The 16,018-nt window shown below is 44.4% G+C and overlaps 1 protein-coding gene across 1 annotated transcript in view; it reads left to right on the top strand.

Annotated features, from left to right (window-relative positions):
* nrxn3b (neurexin 3b) overlaps window positions 1-16,018 on the top strand; it is a 358,949-nt gene that overhangs the window by 336,246 nt on the left and 6,685 nt on the right. The window contains 2 exon segments of the mRNA XM_085132129.1: window positions 3,233-3,311; window positions 13,673-14,713. Coding sequence (XP_084988255.1) covers window positions 3,233-3,311; window positions 13,673-14,655 — 1,062 coding nt within the window. The 3' untranslated portion in view covers window positions 14,656-14,713.

Genomic DNA, 16,018 nt, shown 5'->3' with positions numbered 1-16,018 from the left:
TCCCTTACATTACTTGTTACTTGGAAAAGTAATCTGATTACAGTAACACATTACTTGTACTTGTCTGCCTAAGAACGACTTCTTGAAATGGGGATAAATGCTGTGTTTTTCTAACAGGCTGCAGGTAACAAAGCGTCTAAAGATACAATTTAAAATCGGTTCTTTACTAAAGTTGGCTGTGATGTGGAGACACGAGGCTCTAGCGACATAACTCTTCCTTTGACTTAGGTACCGTTTTATGTTTGATTAGTAGCTTAGGCTACGTTCACACTGCAGGTCTTAATGATCAATTCCGATTTTTTGATCAAATCCGATTTTTTTGTCTGCTCGTTCACACTACAAATAAAATGCGACAGCAAACGCACTCTAGTGTGAACGCTCAAAGCGGCCGCATGCACAAAAGAAGACGTCACACACAACGCGCTCTGTTTAGACCCAGACCAACAGTATTGTTTGACAGATGGCCTTAATATAAAGACTTCGGACTTTACGTTTCCCAATTTTTGCTTTCAGTTATTTTGTTATTTACATAATAATGTAAATAACCTAATAATGATCCTTATTGCTGTTTTAGAGGAGCACTGCTTCAAAGGATAGTTGCAGATTTCTGCAGAATCTGCAGATTATACAGTACAAATAAAATGTTCACGTTTCTCCAACGTTGTCTTCCCAACAGTTTTACCGGATGGCCAGGAAGCCTTCGCGATGTCTTATCGGGCGCTGATAATTGGCGTGTGTCTTGTGTCGGTGACGTAAAAGACGGATTTAATGCGACCTGACTGTTCAAACAGCAGTCGCTTTCTGAAATGTATCGGATTCAGTACCACATACGAAAGTGACCCAGATCGGATTTGAAAATATCGGATTTGTGCCGTTCACACTGTCACACCATGATCGGATATGGGTCACATAGGGTCAAAAAAATCGGATTTGATGCGCTTTCGCCTGCAGTGTGAACGTAGCCTTAGTTAAATGAGTGAAAAGGTTTTGAAAGCCTGGTAAAGTTGGTCAAGACTTCTTTGAAAGTCTGGAGACTTTTGCAGTGACCTGTAGAATCTGCGACATCAAAACTAGTACTGAAGTGTTACCCACTGCTAGTACTCATTTCCCAAGCCCTTATTTCTACTGTATTCACTCAGACAACAGGAAGCCCGAAGTGATCTAAAAGCCAACCAGCAATTGGTAATAAGTCACCTCATTGTGATCTTTCATTTCCTTGTAATCCTGTTTCATAATCTCATTTCTGTCATTTCCTCTCTGTAGTTCTTCAGCGTTTGGTGGATGCTCGGCAGCAAATTGAGGTTACAAAATTTTTACATTTTGCTTTTTTGAGAACAAATCACGCTGATTTCCCTCGGTCACATGGAAATGGAAATTAGCTGGAATTTATATCGCACTTTAGAGAACAATCTGCATTTACCCTTACACTCATACAGCACCTTATATCCACTACATTACATCCACAAGTTAACCTAATGTGCATGCCTTTGGGCTGTGGAAGAAAACTCTCACAGGAGCAGAGGAGAACATGTAGGCATCTCACAGCAAACGAAGCCTAGATTTCACATCATCTTTAAGGCTAATGCTAGGAGCCCCATCACGTGTTCGACCAAACGGCGTCCGCTTGCTTGAGCCAGCCCAGGTCACTCAAAGATCCTCTAATGCAGGACTACTTTCTCCATAACAGCAGGTAAAAAAAACAATGACCCTCAGCAAGAACTTCTAAGAAACACCACACTACCCGCTGCATCTAACTGTAGCTGCCTGAGAGTCTTCGTGCGTGTGGGTAGATGCGCACAAATTGGTGTGATCTGTTTAACTAAAACGTAGCATTTTGGAGATGCGCATGGGCGTGCAAGGCTCCGTGAAGCGAGCGCATCCAAAGCAGTGAAAATATTCACCGTGCGGAGACGCTGTCGGCGTCGGCATGAATGGACGAGAGAAAGGCAGTGTTTTCAGTGGACGGCGGGTTATGGCGTGATGGTCTCGGGGCTGAAATTGCTGGAACAGACTTTGAAGTGGCTCGGATTTTTCATCTCTCTCTCTCTGTGTCCCTGCCTCCCACATCTGCTGCTATCATAATAACAAGCAATAACCCTCTTTCAGCAATAACCAAGACTTTTACGCCCGTAATGTGGCTTCAATAAATAATGTCATGTTTACCAAGGGGCTATATTTTACAGCAATTTAGTTTAAAGCGTCCCTCCCACCCCCACATTGCTTTTTTTGCCTCCTCTTGGTGGAGTACAGTACATAATGTGGTGCATTAAGCACACCAGCAAAAACGCACATTAACACATTATCAAATGTGCTGATAGAGAAAACAGCACAGCCCATCATGCATAATCATAACAGACATTAGGAAAAACAAACAAAAAAACAGCGAAAAATCAGCCAAAAAGTGTGAGGTTTTGCAGACATGCGTGTGCTGCACATCAGCATACGGTGGGAAGTGGACGGCTTTTTCTGGGCGCCGTTGAAAGCGAGCGGCACAAGCATGGGGGCGCGTTTCATTAGTCTGTCAAACTCAATGATATTTAGAGCCCCACACCCTTGGCCAGGACTGGAAAACTCAATCAGCACTCTGATTTCATAACCCTGCTTGGTGACAGGGCTTATTTTATCGCCCCGCTGATTCATTCTAATAAACGCCGGCTGCCCAGCGCGCCGCCACTGAAATACAACCCTCTCCCTCCCTCCTGCTTCTGTCCTCGACGGGTCGACCTGGAAAAAAAAAGGAAAGAGAAAAGGGGAAGGGAAGGGTTGGTCGGGTGGGAGGGATAAATCAGAATTGTGGGAACTGGAGGGTGCAGATAATCCATCGCCGGGCCGGGCGGTGTAACGTGTGCCACCCCATCCCCATCCCTCCTCCTGCACCCTTTAGCACAAATCAGGGGCCGGGGACGCTGCTGATCTGTGTGGGCTTAGTGCGTCCATTGATTGCGGGAGATGGAGGGGAGGGGCGATAAATAATCGGAGGCAGAGTGCGGAGGGTGAAGGAAAACAATTATCTGCGGAGGTGGAAAGCACATAAAGCGAAGAATGATAAACGCTGTGAAATATGATTGACTCCAAGTGATATATGGAAGCCGAAGGACGGGCGAGAGAAGTCTGCGCGTGCAGAGATATCCTTGAGTGGAATGGCTGAGGACTCGCTCGCGCTGCCCCTGGCCTAACCACTATTTCTTCTGTGTTTGTGTTCGTGTGCGTGTTTGTGTGTCTTTCTCCGCAGACGACAGATGACATTGTTTCATCGGCAGAGTGCTCCAGCGACGACGAGGACCTGGAAGAGTGCGACTCCGGACATGCAGGTGGGATGAGTGTGTCGAGTTGTGCTTGCTCTGAAACCTGGTCTATTTCTCCTTATCTTTCTTTGAGTTGCTACCGAGGAGCTTCTCCTCCCTTAGCATCATGTCCCATGGGAGCTTCAAGTGTAACTTAAAAAAAAAAACGCCCACTTTCCCCCCTCCCACCTAGAAAAAGTAGCCACAGTAAGCACAACGGGGTCCTCAGTGTCTGCCAAAAGTTTAAAGAACACGTTTTGGAGACGGGCGAAAGCAGTAAGAATGCACTTTCTACACCCTCGGCATGCTCTGCTGTAGGAAGTCCCACTCGGAACTTTTACTGTGTTTAAGTAAATGCACACAGCTTCCTGTCGGGACGTGTTAAAGCTCACGCCTTCCATCTCTGAAACAAGTTACACTTAGCTATGGGGCCACTGGTTGCAGACATGACGACGCGTTGATACTAATTTTGTTCTCTCGGCGTTCAGCTGAGAGCAAAACTTTACTCAACAAAGTACGAAATTAGTATCAAGCCCCATGTCGCCTGCACTGATGCTTCAAAATGTATCTGTCCTGTACTTGGTTGATTTCCTCTTGCTGTGCGTGTGTGCGTCTCTCTTGACAGAGGATACATTTTGAGATTCTTTCGAGAACAAAGATGCTTTCAGCCTAGATACTGTGATATGTAGCAGACTAACTGCAACAGAGCCTCTTCCTCCCTACTCCTTCTTCTTCTCTTGTTTGTACCTCTGTTTCCTTCGTCGGAGGCTTGCCTTACCTGAAACATTCTAATAGAGAACAGATATCCTCGAATTTCTGTGCGCATCGTCTCTCTTCCCTCCCTCCCTTGACACACACACACACAAACACGCACATATCACTTTGTGATTAGATCAAAGTGATAAGACACTCACTCAGTGGAAAATAACAACAGAGCAGGAAATAATGCCGCAGATTTAAAAGGAATGGTTATTTTTGAGGCAACTTGGGTTTGGATGAGTTGAATAAGCAGCTGTCAATCACGCTCCTGCCCAGGAGCTGTTGGCACGGATTCCTAATAACGCGGAGCAAAGCAAAGACTGTGAGCTGTATTGAAACTGGCTCACTATTTGAAAAGCAGCTCCCTTAGGCGCTCTGGAAATCATTAACAGCTCCGGCTATTTGATTGCTTCAGTGTCCTTCAAAACACCATCACAGCCGGCTAATTGACGCTGCGCTAATCTGGCGAAACACGGCTAAGCTTAACGCCGAGCATATGTCCACTTTTCACAGCTAATAATACGCCACCGCCGCGTTGCCCTTTCACGTCTGCGCTCGTGGACGATCGAGCGTTTATTTTGTTCTTAGGGAAAATCGGGCCTTTCCGCTGTGACAGATTTAACCATTTCTCCCCCAGTCTGAGAAAAGTCGTCTATCGCTCTCTGATGGCATTTGTTTTCTTGAAATTATGACCACATTTAGGTCTTATGGCTTTTTGATGTGGCTGGGGTAAAAAAGCCATTTCCTTGCAGCATTTTAGGTGCCTTATCTAGCGTGAGTTGCTTTTGTAAAGGCAGAGATTATTGAAATCGAATGGGCACGCAGCTCACATCTTTCAATTTATTTATTTTTGTATCTTCAGACCATTAAAACCTCAAAGCCAAGTATTCTCAAAAAAAAAGAAAAGTGAAAGTGCAGTCATGTGAAGCGCAGGAAGCTTTTGCTGAGAGAACACGGTACCCTCCCCTCATATAGTGGCAACATGCACACACTTACATACATACCGTACATCCCATCATGTGGACACAGAAATTCATATCCTCATTCCTCGCCCCCACCTCCCCCTCCGCTTCCAGTCGTATGAACAGTTGTATGACATGATGTTGGGTTTCTTTTCCTTTTTTTCTCGTGTGATGCACATATGAACATCTCTCCTCTGTATCGATTTGGACCCAGCTGCTGGGTTTGTGATTTTGTTTTTCTTTTCTTTCGTTCTTGTCGTCTTTTTGCTTTCCTTTGGGGCCTGGGAGGGTTGGGTGCGGGCTGATTTTTACTTTCCTTGTTTTGTTGTTGTGGTTGTTTTCAGTTTTCGTTTGCTTTTCTTTTATTATCATCACTCTCATCGTTTCTTTGGCGTCCTCCTCATCATCCGTCGTCCATCATCCAAGCAAGGATAGAGCCGCTCCTCCCGTTTTTTGCCTCATCTTGTGCCGCATGAACTTTTGGTGGTTGGAAAAGTCAAAGTTCTCCTCCTCATCAAGTTTTGTGTTTTATTTGTTTATTTTGTGCCATATGGCTTCTAAAGGAACATCCCTACCCCCCCCCCCCCCACCTCCCCATTTTCGATACAACATAGGGAAATGAACGGCAACAAAATCTTTTCTTGCCATCATCCTTTTTTGGCCTTGTGCAGGCAACCCCATTCTGTCTCAAGAAAGTTGTGTGTGAGAATGACTCCCCCCTGTCGCCCCTTCCGAGCGTTACCCCAACCCCACCCCCTCCATCCCGTCTCACCCCACCTTCCTTCTTTTAGCCTTTCTGCATATACATGTCTGTTTGAATGCAGATGGCATAAAAAGACTTTTATTGCCACAAAGTATATCTGTTTTTCTATTCTATCTGTTGCTCCAAGTAGAAGGCATTTGTGGCATGCACTCTTGTACTGGACTGTACCGCAGCTCTGTAGACTAACCAGTAACCCTCTCCTCCAACCATCCCCTGCTTCTGCGTGGATATGATTGGCGTCCATTTTTACGCTCTGCTTCTTTTTCCCACCCATACGTCCCTCCACTCGGCTTCTACATGTCAGCGTGTGCGTGCTGAGGGGAGGGGGGAGTCTGCCCCCAGCAGCGGCAGCTCCTCCCTCCGAGGCGTCCTGTGTTCGTGCTCGTGCCTGCTGTCTCTGTCAGTGCTCCGTCTGCGTCTGCCAAAACCAGCCTGTGTTGTCCGCTGTGCGTGCGTGCTCGTCTTGTGCTTGTGTTGTCTCCGTGTTGAAACCAAAACTGTTAAAACCTCACCTTGCCCCCTGCCCCCCCCTTTTAATCCCACGCGGGTTCCACGAGAGGGCCAATAGAGCGAATCCCGTGAGACGACTCGCAGTCCTCTGCGTGCATTTACAGAATTGTCCGTTCAAGCTAAAGAAAGCGCCACGTGCAGAAATGCGTGCGCGCTGCGAGATGCTCAGTTTTGGAGGACGGCAAATAAGTCGATTTATGATTTCATTTCACGGTGATTAACGGCGCCGTGGCTTGTCATTACCGTGCAATCAGAGCAATTTTATGATTAATGTGTCATTATATTGGGGTAATTGATTCAAATGATTTCAATCAATCCGCGAGTGCATTTCAAACTGTTTGATTTGTCCGTGCAGCAACTACAAGCTGCCACGAGTCAGGCCTGATGGAACTAGGTTTTAATCTGACTCACAATAGGCCAAATTAAAAAGTCTACCTCCTAATGAGACGAAGCAGTGGATGTGGAAAATGTCTTTGTCGCAGCAGAACTGTTTTTTTTTTATGAGAGCTGGAAAAGCAAAGGTGTGACTAATAACATTAATGATGTCTTTGCTCCACTCTAGCGGTGCCCAAAAGCCATACCAGGCAGACAGCTTTCATAAATCTTGGAACAAAGCCATCATCATTGTTATTAGTTACACCTCTGTCTCTATACTGTGTAAAAACGTCTTATCTTAAGTCAAACATGGACTGTTACAGTGGCTCTATTACAAACCTACTAGTAAATGTTCATAAAACCTGTAATATGTGAACCTTCCGAGCCCATAAAAAACACATTTCCACCTATTTGTGAAATGTTTGATCAACTAATGCCACGATATTTAAAGGGGAGCAGTTATTCTGTTCCTTAAGATGCTCGATCTTCACGTTAAATTCTGGCCAAAGTTTCATATACAAATGAACCTGTTTCAAACAGCCTGTTCTCCTATCTGTAATGTCAAAGCAAGTGGATTCTACTAACATGGTCACCCCAGGCACTGAAGCCCCACCCACCTCTTCAAACCTTATCGAGGGGCAGCCAATCAAAGGAAGGAAGGCGCTTAAACTGCTTCTTTTACCCAGTTTAAGGTAAATAATAAGATTCGATATTTCAAACTGTGACTAAGCAGGATCCAAAACATCAGCTGCTTTAAGCTGCTAGCTTATATATATTATAACTTTCACAATACCTCTGGATCAGATGACTGCGTTTAATGGGCAAGTCTACTTATACTGAAGCTCATAGCTCAGAGAGCATTATCACTGCAGCGTGTGTTAGTTTCATGCACCTGCAACTTTACTGTTTTGGGTCAATTTCACACTCGTCATTAGCTTCGTTTCCAGCTGCAGCATTGAAAAAAAAGGGACAGGCACTGAGCTCGCTGCGGCAACAACCTCCTGTTAGTGAACACAGTTGGTGTATTGACTTTATAATATGAAGTTATCTTAATTTTTGTCTTCAAGGGGCCAAAAGAGAGTTTAGTGTAGATTAGGGGATGAGATTCAGCGGATTTTGTACATTTCTTGCACCCCTGAAGCACCGCAGCTCCCTAACACGCTTACTTTTTGCTGTGCTATAAGAATGACAGACTACCTGCTGAACATTATCGCACAGATAGGTTGTTTGAGCCTTTCTGAGCAACAGCCAGTCCAGGCGTTTTATATAAGAGACGGCTCTCCTGCAGAATTGTGCAGCAGAAAGCACGCAGTGTAACTGTTGCATGCCACGCTGCAGTCAGCTATGTCATGGGAAGAATGTTTTTCCATAAAAAGGGCATAAATGATCCTGCATGCACTGTTACCCTCTGCCTTTGATCAAGTGCAGCGCAGATCAAACAGATGTAGCGTATTTATAGATGTTTCCTCATCTCGTTTGCCCGGGGTAGATAAAGTCCAGGATCTGGCGTTCAGATTAATCTTAGACTGGAGGCTGGGATGTAATGTTGTGCGATTTCTTCGCTGCTGTATATGAAGAGCAAAGTGCAGGATACGGAATGAAGTATGATAGGGACGGATCACCGAGTTTCCTTGTGGCATCGGCTATGGATTCCGTCAAGCCCCGCCGGGCCGGCTGTCACTTCGACACAGGCCTCGGATCAGTTTAAAGGTTATCCAGCTGACACACGTCTGCCGAGTGTAGAGGTGCAGCCTAATGGCTGTACAGCAAATCGACCGGCTGACAGGGGCGAGTCGCCACGCCTGTTGGAGACGCCAATTTAATACACCGGAATGCGGCCCAGCCACATGATGACGGATTAAGAGCTATCCGCCATGCGCCGCGGCTACACAGGCGAGCACCTTCTTCCGGGGATGCGTCGCGCATCCATGACAGGACAGACTTCTCCATCGGAGCTGTGAACGGAACATCGCTTAATGTTTAGAAGAGAAATGAATGTCCATCAGTGAGAAATTAGGTTTCTTCTGGCAGACGTGTGCGCAGACATGATAAGATAAGTTTAATGGTGGGGTAAAGTGCTTTGAAACGACATGCTTCTAGAAAGCTCAGCCGCTGCACGGTACACCCTTATAATCCCTGGCATGTCCCTATAAGTGTATCCACGCTGAGAATCTGTGTGCTGCTGGCTTTCTGGTAATCAGTTCCCTACCTGTAGTAGGTAGGGATGAATGAATCTGCTACAGCAGGTGTCTGGGCACAATGCTTGCACCACAATGGGATTTCAGGGCCCCAAACCACTGACTCACCCACAATTTGCGTCAAAAATCCCATTCAATCAGTTCATCCGCGGTGCACCGGCTTTTCTGCTTTTATGGCGGAGCGTTGTCAAATCCCTGACACACCGTCAGGATTCATCTCCATTCGGAAGCCTCAGCAAACTTTTTGGATGGACACGGGGATCAAACCAGGGAGCGAGGAGAAGGAAAAGAGTGGGGGGAGAGGAGGAAAGTGAAGAGTAAGTGCTTTCTTGGAGATTTCTGCATCTGTAGCTCTCAAGCTGCTGAGGTAGTCAATCAGCCATTTAGGAGTTACTGTATTTACTTTAATTCCTCTTCAAAAAGCCCGCACACAGGCATGCAGCCTTTATTACAGGGTGAGATGAAAAGAGGAATGGCTTTAATATTGAGTTTGTTTCATATTTTCATTTTAGTAGATGGGTTTCTCTCATTGATGCAAAAGGAGGGAGAGTCAGTAGGCGTGCAGAAACACACTAGTCACAAGTCCTGACTTCCTTTGAGAAACTGGCTGCGGCTCTATCAGAGCGGAGAGTTTTTTGGGGGGGTGGTCTTGCTAGGATGGCAGGGTTTTAGAATAAAATCCCATCCATCTTGATGAGTTTCGAAAAACAAACGCAATCTGGTTGAGCAAACCCATTAGAAAGCAGCGTGTTTGTCTGCTTCTGAAATGCAGCAAGACGTGCGGCGCTTGTGCAAGAGCTTACACAGGATTAAAGTGTTTACCAAAACATCAAGGTCCTGTGCGCTGACTTTACTAAAACGGGGGGGCTTCACTGCAGCGTCTCCCCTCCCATCCGAGTGTTTTGTTGATATAGCACAAAGCTAACAGTAGCCGAAAGCTGTTAGCCAAGAACGGAGTGAGAGGATGCAAACAAGGCCAAGACGACGAGGGCAGAGTCGGATAAATAAAAGCCTCGGATGAAATCGCTTTACTCCGAGACGCTCCTGTTTATTTAACAGGGCAGCGCGGTTTTATGGCTCTGTTTGCTGGAACGTCGCAGGTGGCGGCTGCGCGACGTAGCGAGCGGCTTTTTTTCAGCGAAAGACGAGAACGGCAGCGATGCAGTGCGAGGCCTCTGCTGAATCATGTGACATCCTCTGAATCAGGGCCGGAGCAGTGACAGGGACATTCGCATTTAAGATGCCGGCGTCGATAAGGAGCGGTCAATACAGCGTGACAGATGCCATATTTACTCAATAATGCTTCGCTCGCAGAGACAGTGAGGTTTCTGTAAAACAGCCTGCAGAGGATTAACCCAAAGCTGATGTGCAGAGATAAATCCACCTCGTGCCCTCTTGTGGAACTGCAGATGCTTATCTGTCAAACGAAGGCTGTCGGTTATGCACATAACACAAAGCATCTAAACGTCCGATGATCTCTCTCCACCTCGTTCTCTATATTAATTTGTAAAAGTGCTGGTTACATACGGTGCACCGTAACTGCTCGTGAATGACTTCTTTACACCAGGAAAATATCCCACAGCCCTTTGCTGGCAGTCACCTTTACTGACCATTGGCCCTCCCCTTCTTAAGCCCCTCCCCCTCCCCCCACCATACCTGTCCCCCCTGGCTTGCTGTATTGTTATTGTATTATTACTCTCCCTAAATGCAACTTACTTAAGCATGCATTAACCCAACTTCTTAGAGTGGAACTAAAACAAACTCCAAAAGAAAGGAAAAAAAGCGTTTGTCTGATTTGCCTCTCTTTCTCTGACGTACATCCAGATTGCACGCCCTGTCCTGTGTTTTAAAAAGAAATACTAACAAGAGAAATGTATTGAGGTAACTAATAATAACCTGCTTATTATTAGTTAAACGAAGGTGGCGACACTTTCCTATAAACTGTCCCCCCCCCTCCCTCTCTCTCTTTGTCTGCCTCAGTGTGTGCTTTCTGGTTGTTCATCTTTGATAGTGTGAAAAATTTAATGCCTTTCTTTCTTGCTTGCTAATCTGTCTTTATCTGTTATTTTCCTCCTTTTTTTGTACATATATGCTAATCCACATATATGTGAACCTCTCTGTTTCTTTTCTGACAATGTTCAAATTTAAACTGCTAATTTGTTGCGAATCACAATTGCGATGTTATTTTTTTTAATGACCCCCCCCCTCCTCCTTTTTTAATTAGAACAAAACTTCCTCTTTTCTCTATGAACTAATTAGCGTTTCGTAAACAGCAGAAGGCTCTTAAGATTGGGTATCAAAACCATGCAGCTGCACTGAGACTTTCATAGAGAAAAAAGAGAAGCTGCCTCGAAAAACTGCTAATCCTGGCCCCGATCTGAAAACACTGCTTTCCAAAACTGTTTCCGTGCTGATCTCGAACATCCACCTGTGAAGTTAAGCGCTTGTCTCCGATTGGAAATTGGGATCGAATCGATTAACGAGTCTGAATTCTTTTTTTGTGCATGGCAAAAGAAGTTGCAGCTTAGGGTTTGTAAAACTGTCAGTGTTGAGAGTGCTGTTCTCTTTTGTAGATGGGCATGTATATGCTCATTGTTTGTATATCCCCATCCCTTCCTTACAGCCAAAAGCTCTAATGCCGCCCGACCGCTTCGTGCCGCCTTTACATGGACATGGCAACTGATGTACACGTTCACCCCCATCTATGTCATTTCCTTCCTAGTATGTTCATAGGTCCCACCCCGTCTCACACTCCCTCCTCCCGAAACCCCCTTTACGTAGAGATTCTAAGATATGTACAGTCATCCAATTTGTTCGTAGCTGACGAGCAAGCTAAAGCCGAGCGAACGAGCAAAAAAAAAAGAAAAGAAAAGAATGAGAAAAAAAAAAGTGATCTAATCCGGCTGTAGATATTTATGGAGAGACTTATCAATCAAAGCAAGAGTTATAGATATACTGTTTTCTTTTTTCTAATAAAATCATTCTGAAAACTCCAAAAATAACAACAAAAAAAGATATCCTGAACAGAATGGTGAAGATTATTTTCATGTCATGATGTGTGGATGTATGTGTTGTTGCCTCCCTGTACCATCCTGTCTAAGAACAAAAGAGAGAAATATATACTTACTTAATCAGAAAATGTTAAAAAGAAACTAACCTAACTTGTCCAAAGGCATTCTTACACAACTTTCTTTTGTAAATTTTTTTTCTTCCTGCCAAAATCATGCGGGCAATTTGTTGATGTAAGTTGACAAAACTGATGGTATGCTTTCTTCCTTTGAAAACTGTTTCATCTTTTTTTCGTAGGCTTTTTTGATTTTTTCCGAGCTGACTTTGTTTGGTTTTCTTTCTTTCTTTTTTTTAATTTACCTCTTACTAATCCTTTCTCTAAATAGCTCTATCTGTGGCTTTACTTTGTGAATGTTTCTTACGATGTTTGCTCTAACTCTAAACTCTTTTCGTTTGGTTTTTTTTGTAATGCCTTAATTATTATTTCTATTTTTTTCCTTTTTCATTTTCTGTTGTGTTCTCTTTTTTTTTATTGTTCCAAAAGGTTTGCATCTCTTTATAGTGCCCTGTTTGTGAGCCTTTGCAATGTACAAACAATCCACCTTGGCAAGAGGATAAGCAGCTTCAATAGACATCTGAATGTTTCAAAGTCTTTGTAGTCGTCCAACAACAGGTTTAACCAATGAAAGGCAAATGACTTTATTATAAAAGAGGCAGACACATGTGGAAGCATGTCTCTGTCTTTTGATCTTACGTGTGAATAATTAATAACGTCCAACTGCTCTTACAAGCTGTTACAAGCCAGCAAACATTCAGGTGTCGCTGAACTGCCCGGTGACTTTGTGCCACTGTGGTAACTGTAGGGGTCAAAAGGCAAGAGGCTAGGGCAAGTAGGGGAGCCCGCTAATGTCGAGGGAAGGACAGGTTCGCTCATCTCCAGCAGCATTTCAGCTGTGACTGCAGCGAGTAGATCAGTCAGCCAGACCTAAACTTGCCTATCAGCTTCCTAAGAGGTGCGAGATATCGTTTTGGGACTTTGGAGACCCTCCAGCCCAAAGACTCAACCTCTCATTTTTCATCATTGTGATGCATTGTGAAGCTTGTTAGTATTTTCCAGCCCGTGTAGGTCAGCAGGGTTAAAAAGCGCCGCTCCGAGCAGCTACGGTATAAGAAACACCTTACAAATAGTTTCTCATTTCAGACTTAGTTAACTTGCTTTCAGGCCCACTGGCTTGCACTTGAATTGCAAAACCAATGCTAATACCCTCTGCTTCTTTTTTATCCACAGAGCACATCTCTCGGTGCTCATAGTTTTAGGCTAAAAAGGATTTACACTTGAAGATAAATGAAACATGCCTCTTAAAAGCCCGGGCTAGTCATTTATGTGCAGATATATGCAGAATTACGAGGTAGAACTAATACGAGGGCCACAAACTCCACAGCATCACAAGTAATTCCCGCTTTCCTATGCAGCAGCAGCTTATGTAGGATTTAATTTGAGGTGTCAGTTTAACGTGGCTCACCCTTGTGCATCCCTCAAAGCCTTTTGATGCAATGTATACTTATTTATGGCTGTTGTTTTCTTTCATTTGGGTCTCGTTTGGTTCTGAGTTTCATTGTTTTTGCACTGGTACAGTGTTTTCTGTTTGATTCTTTCTTTCTTTCTCTTCAGTACTTTTGATTCCCTACGTTGAGCTTTGCTTTTTCTACTTTTTCGTTTACCGATTCTTTTTGGTGCTTGACTGCTTCTTGCTTTGCCGATGCAACGCTTTCTGCCGTCTGACTGGCGCTTGTTTCTGTTTCACTTTCCAGGAGGGGAGCTAGTTATCCCCGTGCTAGTCGAGGACCCCATAGACATCCCTTCTGTATCCACCCGTTCTCCCTTCATCCCCCTCCCCCCAACCCTCCGCCCTGTCCTCACCATTATTGAGACCACCAAAGAATCCTTGGCCATGGCCACTGAGGCGGGGGTACCTTGCTTGTCGGACCGAGGCAGCGATGATTGTGATGATGGTGATGGTGGTGATGATGGTGATGATGATGATGATGATGGCATGGTGATTTCGGGGTTTGGCTCTGGCGAAGCTTTCGACTCTAGCCTGCCCCCGACTGACGATGAAGATTTTTACACCACCTTCTCCCTGGTAACAGATAAGATCTTGACCACATCGGCCTATGAAGGCAGCTACAAAGCCCTCGCGCCCAAGTGGGAGGCCAAGGACTTGAGGCCTAGCAAAGCCTCTGAGGCAGGTAGGACTGCACCCACCTCGCCTCTGCCCGACCTCCGGGGCACGCCGCCGGCGGCGGTCCCCTCGGACACGCCACCCAAGCTGCCTGCCGGGAAAATGAACAACCGCGAGGTAAAACCCCCGCAGCCGGACATGGTCCTGGTGTCACTGCCCACGTCCTTCGATCTGGACGGCACCAAGCCACGAGGCCCCTTCATCACCTCGCCCATGCTGCGCACGGTGCCCGCCGCCCTGCCCACGGTGCCCGGCGTGCAGCGGGTGCCCCCGGGGGCCTCGGAGGTGGTCCGGGAATCCAGCAGTACCACGGGCATGGTGGTGGGCATTGTCTCAGCCGCCGCCCTCTGCATCCTCATTCTCCTCTACGCCATGTACAAGTACAGGAACAGGGAGGAGGGTTCCTACCAGGTGGACGAAACACGCAACTACATCAGCAACTCAGCGCAAACCAACGGCGCTGTGGTGAAGGATAAAGCACCCAGCGGCAGCGCCAAAGGCAGCGCCAGTAGCAAGAGACCGAAAGACAAGGACAAGGAATATTATGTATAGAAATCCAGTCATTTCCCGACCCATAAAGCTACAAACTGTTTGGAACAAAGTTAACCCTCTGGCCTTGTTAAAAATCACTACCCTTTCAGCTTGTTCGTGGCCAAAAATGGCCACCCCTTGTTTACGTTTACAAAATGCTATAAAATTCATATATATTAAGAAAAATTCCCACTTTTTTTGACATGATTTTTTAGATTAGTACCAGTGCTGTTCATGAAAATCAAAATTTCATTCAAATTCATAATTTTAACCCTTTAAATACCAGTTAGATCACATAATCCTAGGAACTCATAAATGGAAAAAATCACAAAACCCCAATTTTTTTCCAAATAAAACATGCCATCTGATTTACTTTCTAACCATGATGGAGGTTAGATGCATAGCAATAATTAACAGTATCAATGACTTTTATACATCTTTGTTTTTTTGTGCAGTGACAGAAAAACATAAAAACTTCCTCTCAGCTTGTTCGTGGCCAAAAATGGCCACCCCTTGTTTACGTTTACAAAATGCTATAAAATTCATATATATTAAGAAAAATTCCCACTTTTTTTGACATGATTTTTTAGATTAGTACCAGTGCTGTTCATGAAAATCAAAATTTCATTCAAATTCATAATTTTAACCCTTTAAATACCAGTTAGATCACATAATCCTAGGAACTCATAAATGGAAAAAATCACAAAACCCCAATTTTTTTCCAAATAAAACATGCCATCTGATTTACTTTCTAACCATGATGGAGGTTAGATGCATAGCAATAATTAACAGTATCAATGACTTTTATACATCTTTGTTTTTTTGTGCAGTGACAGAAAAACATAAAAACTTCCTCTCAGCTTGTTCGTGGCCAAAAATGGCCACCCCCTGTTTACATTTACAAAATGCTATAAAATTCATATATATTAAGAAAAATTTCCACTTTTTTTGACATGATTTTTTAGATTAGTACCAGTGCTGTTCATCAAGACCAAAATTTCATTCAAATTCATAATTTTAACCCTTTAAATACCAGTTAAATCAAATAATCCTAGGAACTCATAAATGGAAAAAATCACAAAACCCCAATTTTTTTCCAAATAAAACATGCCATCTGATTTACTTTCTAACCATGATGGAGGTTAGATGCATAGCAATAATTAACAGTATCAATGACTTTTATACATCTTTGTTTTTTTGTGCAGTGACAGAAAAACATAAAAACTTCCTCTCAGCTTGTTCGTGGCCAAAAATGGCCACCCCCTGTTTACATTTACAAAATGCTATAAAATTCATATATATTAAGAAAAATTTCCACTTTTTTTGACATGATTTTTTAGATTAGTACCAGTGCTGTTCATCAAGACCAAAATTTCATTCAAAT

The sequence above is a fragment of the Neolamprologus multifasciatus genome, chromosome 15 (genome assembly GCF_963576455.1).
Source record: "Neolamprologus multifasciatus chromosome 15, fNeoMul1.2, whole genome shotgun sequence".
NCBI lineage: Eukaryota > Metazoa > Chordata > Actinopteri > Cichliformes > Cichlidae > Neolamprologus > Neolamprologus multifasciatus.
The sequence above is the reverse complement of the archived record's forward strand: the minus strand, read 5'-3'. Positions and strand labels throughout refer to the sequence as shown.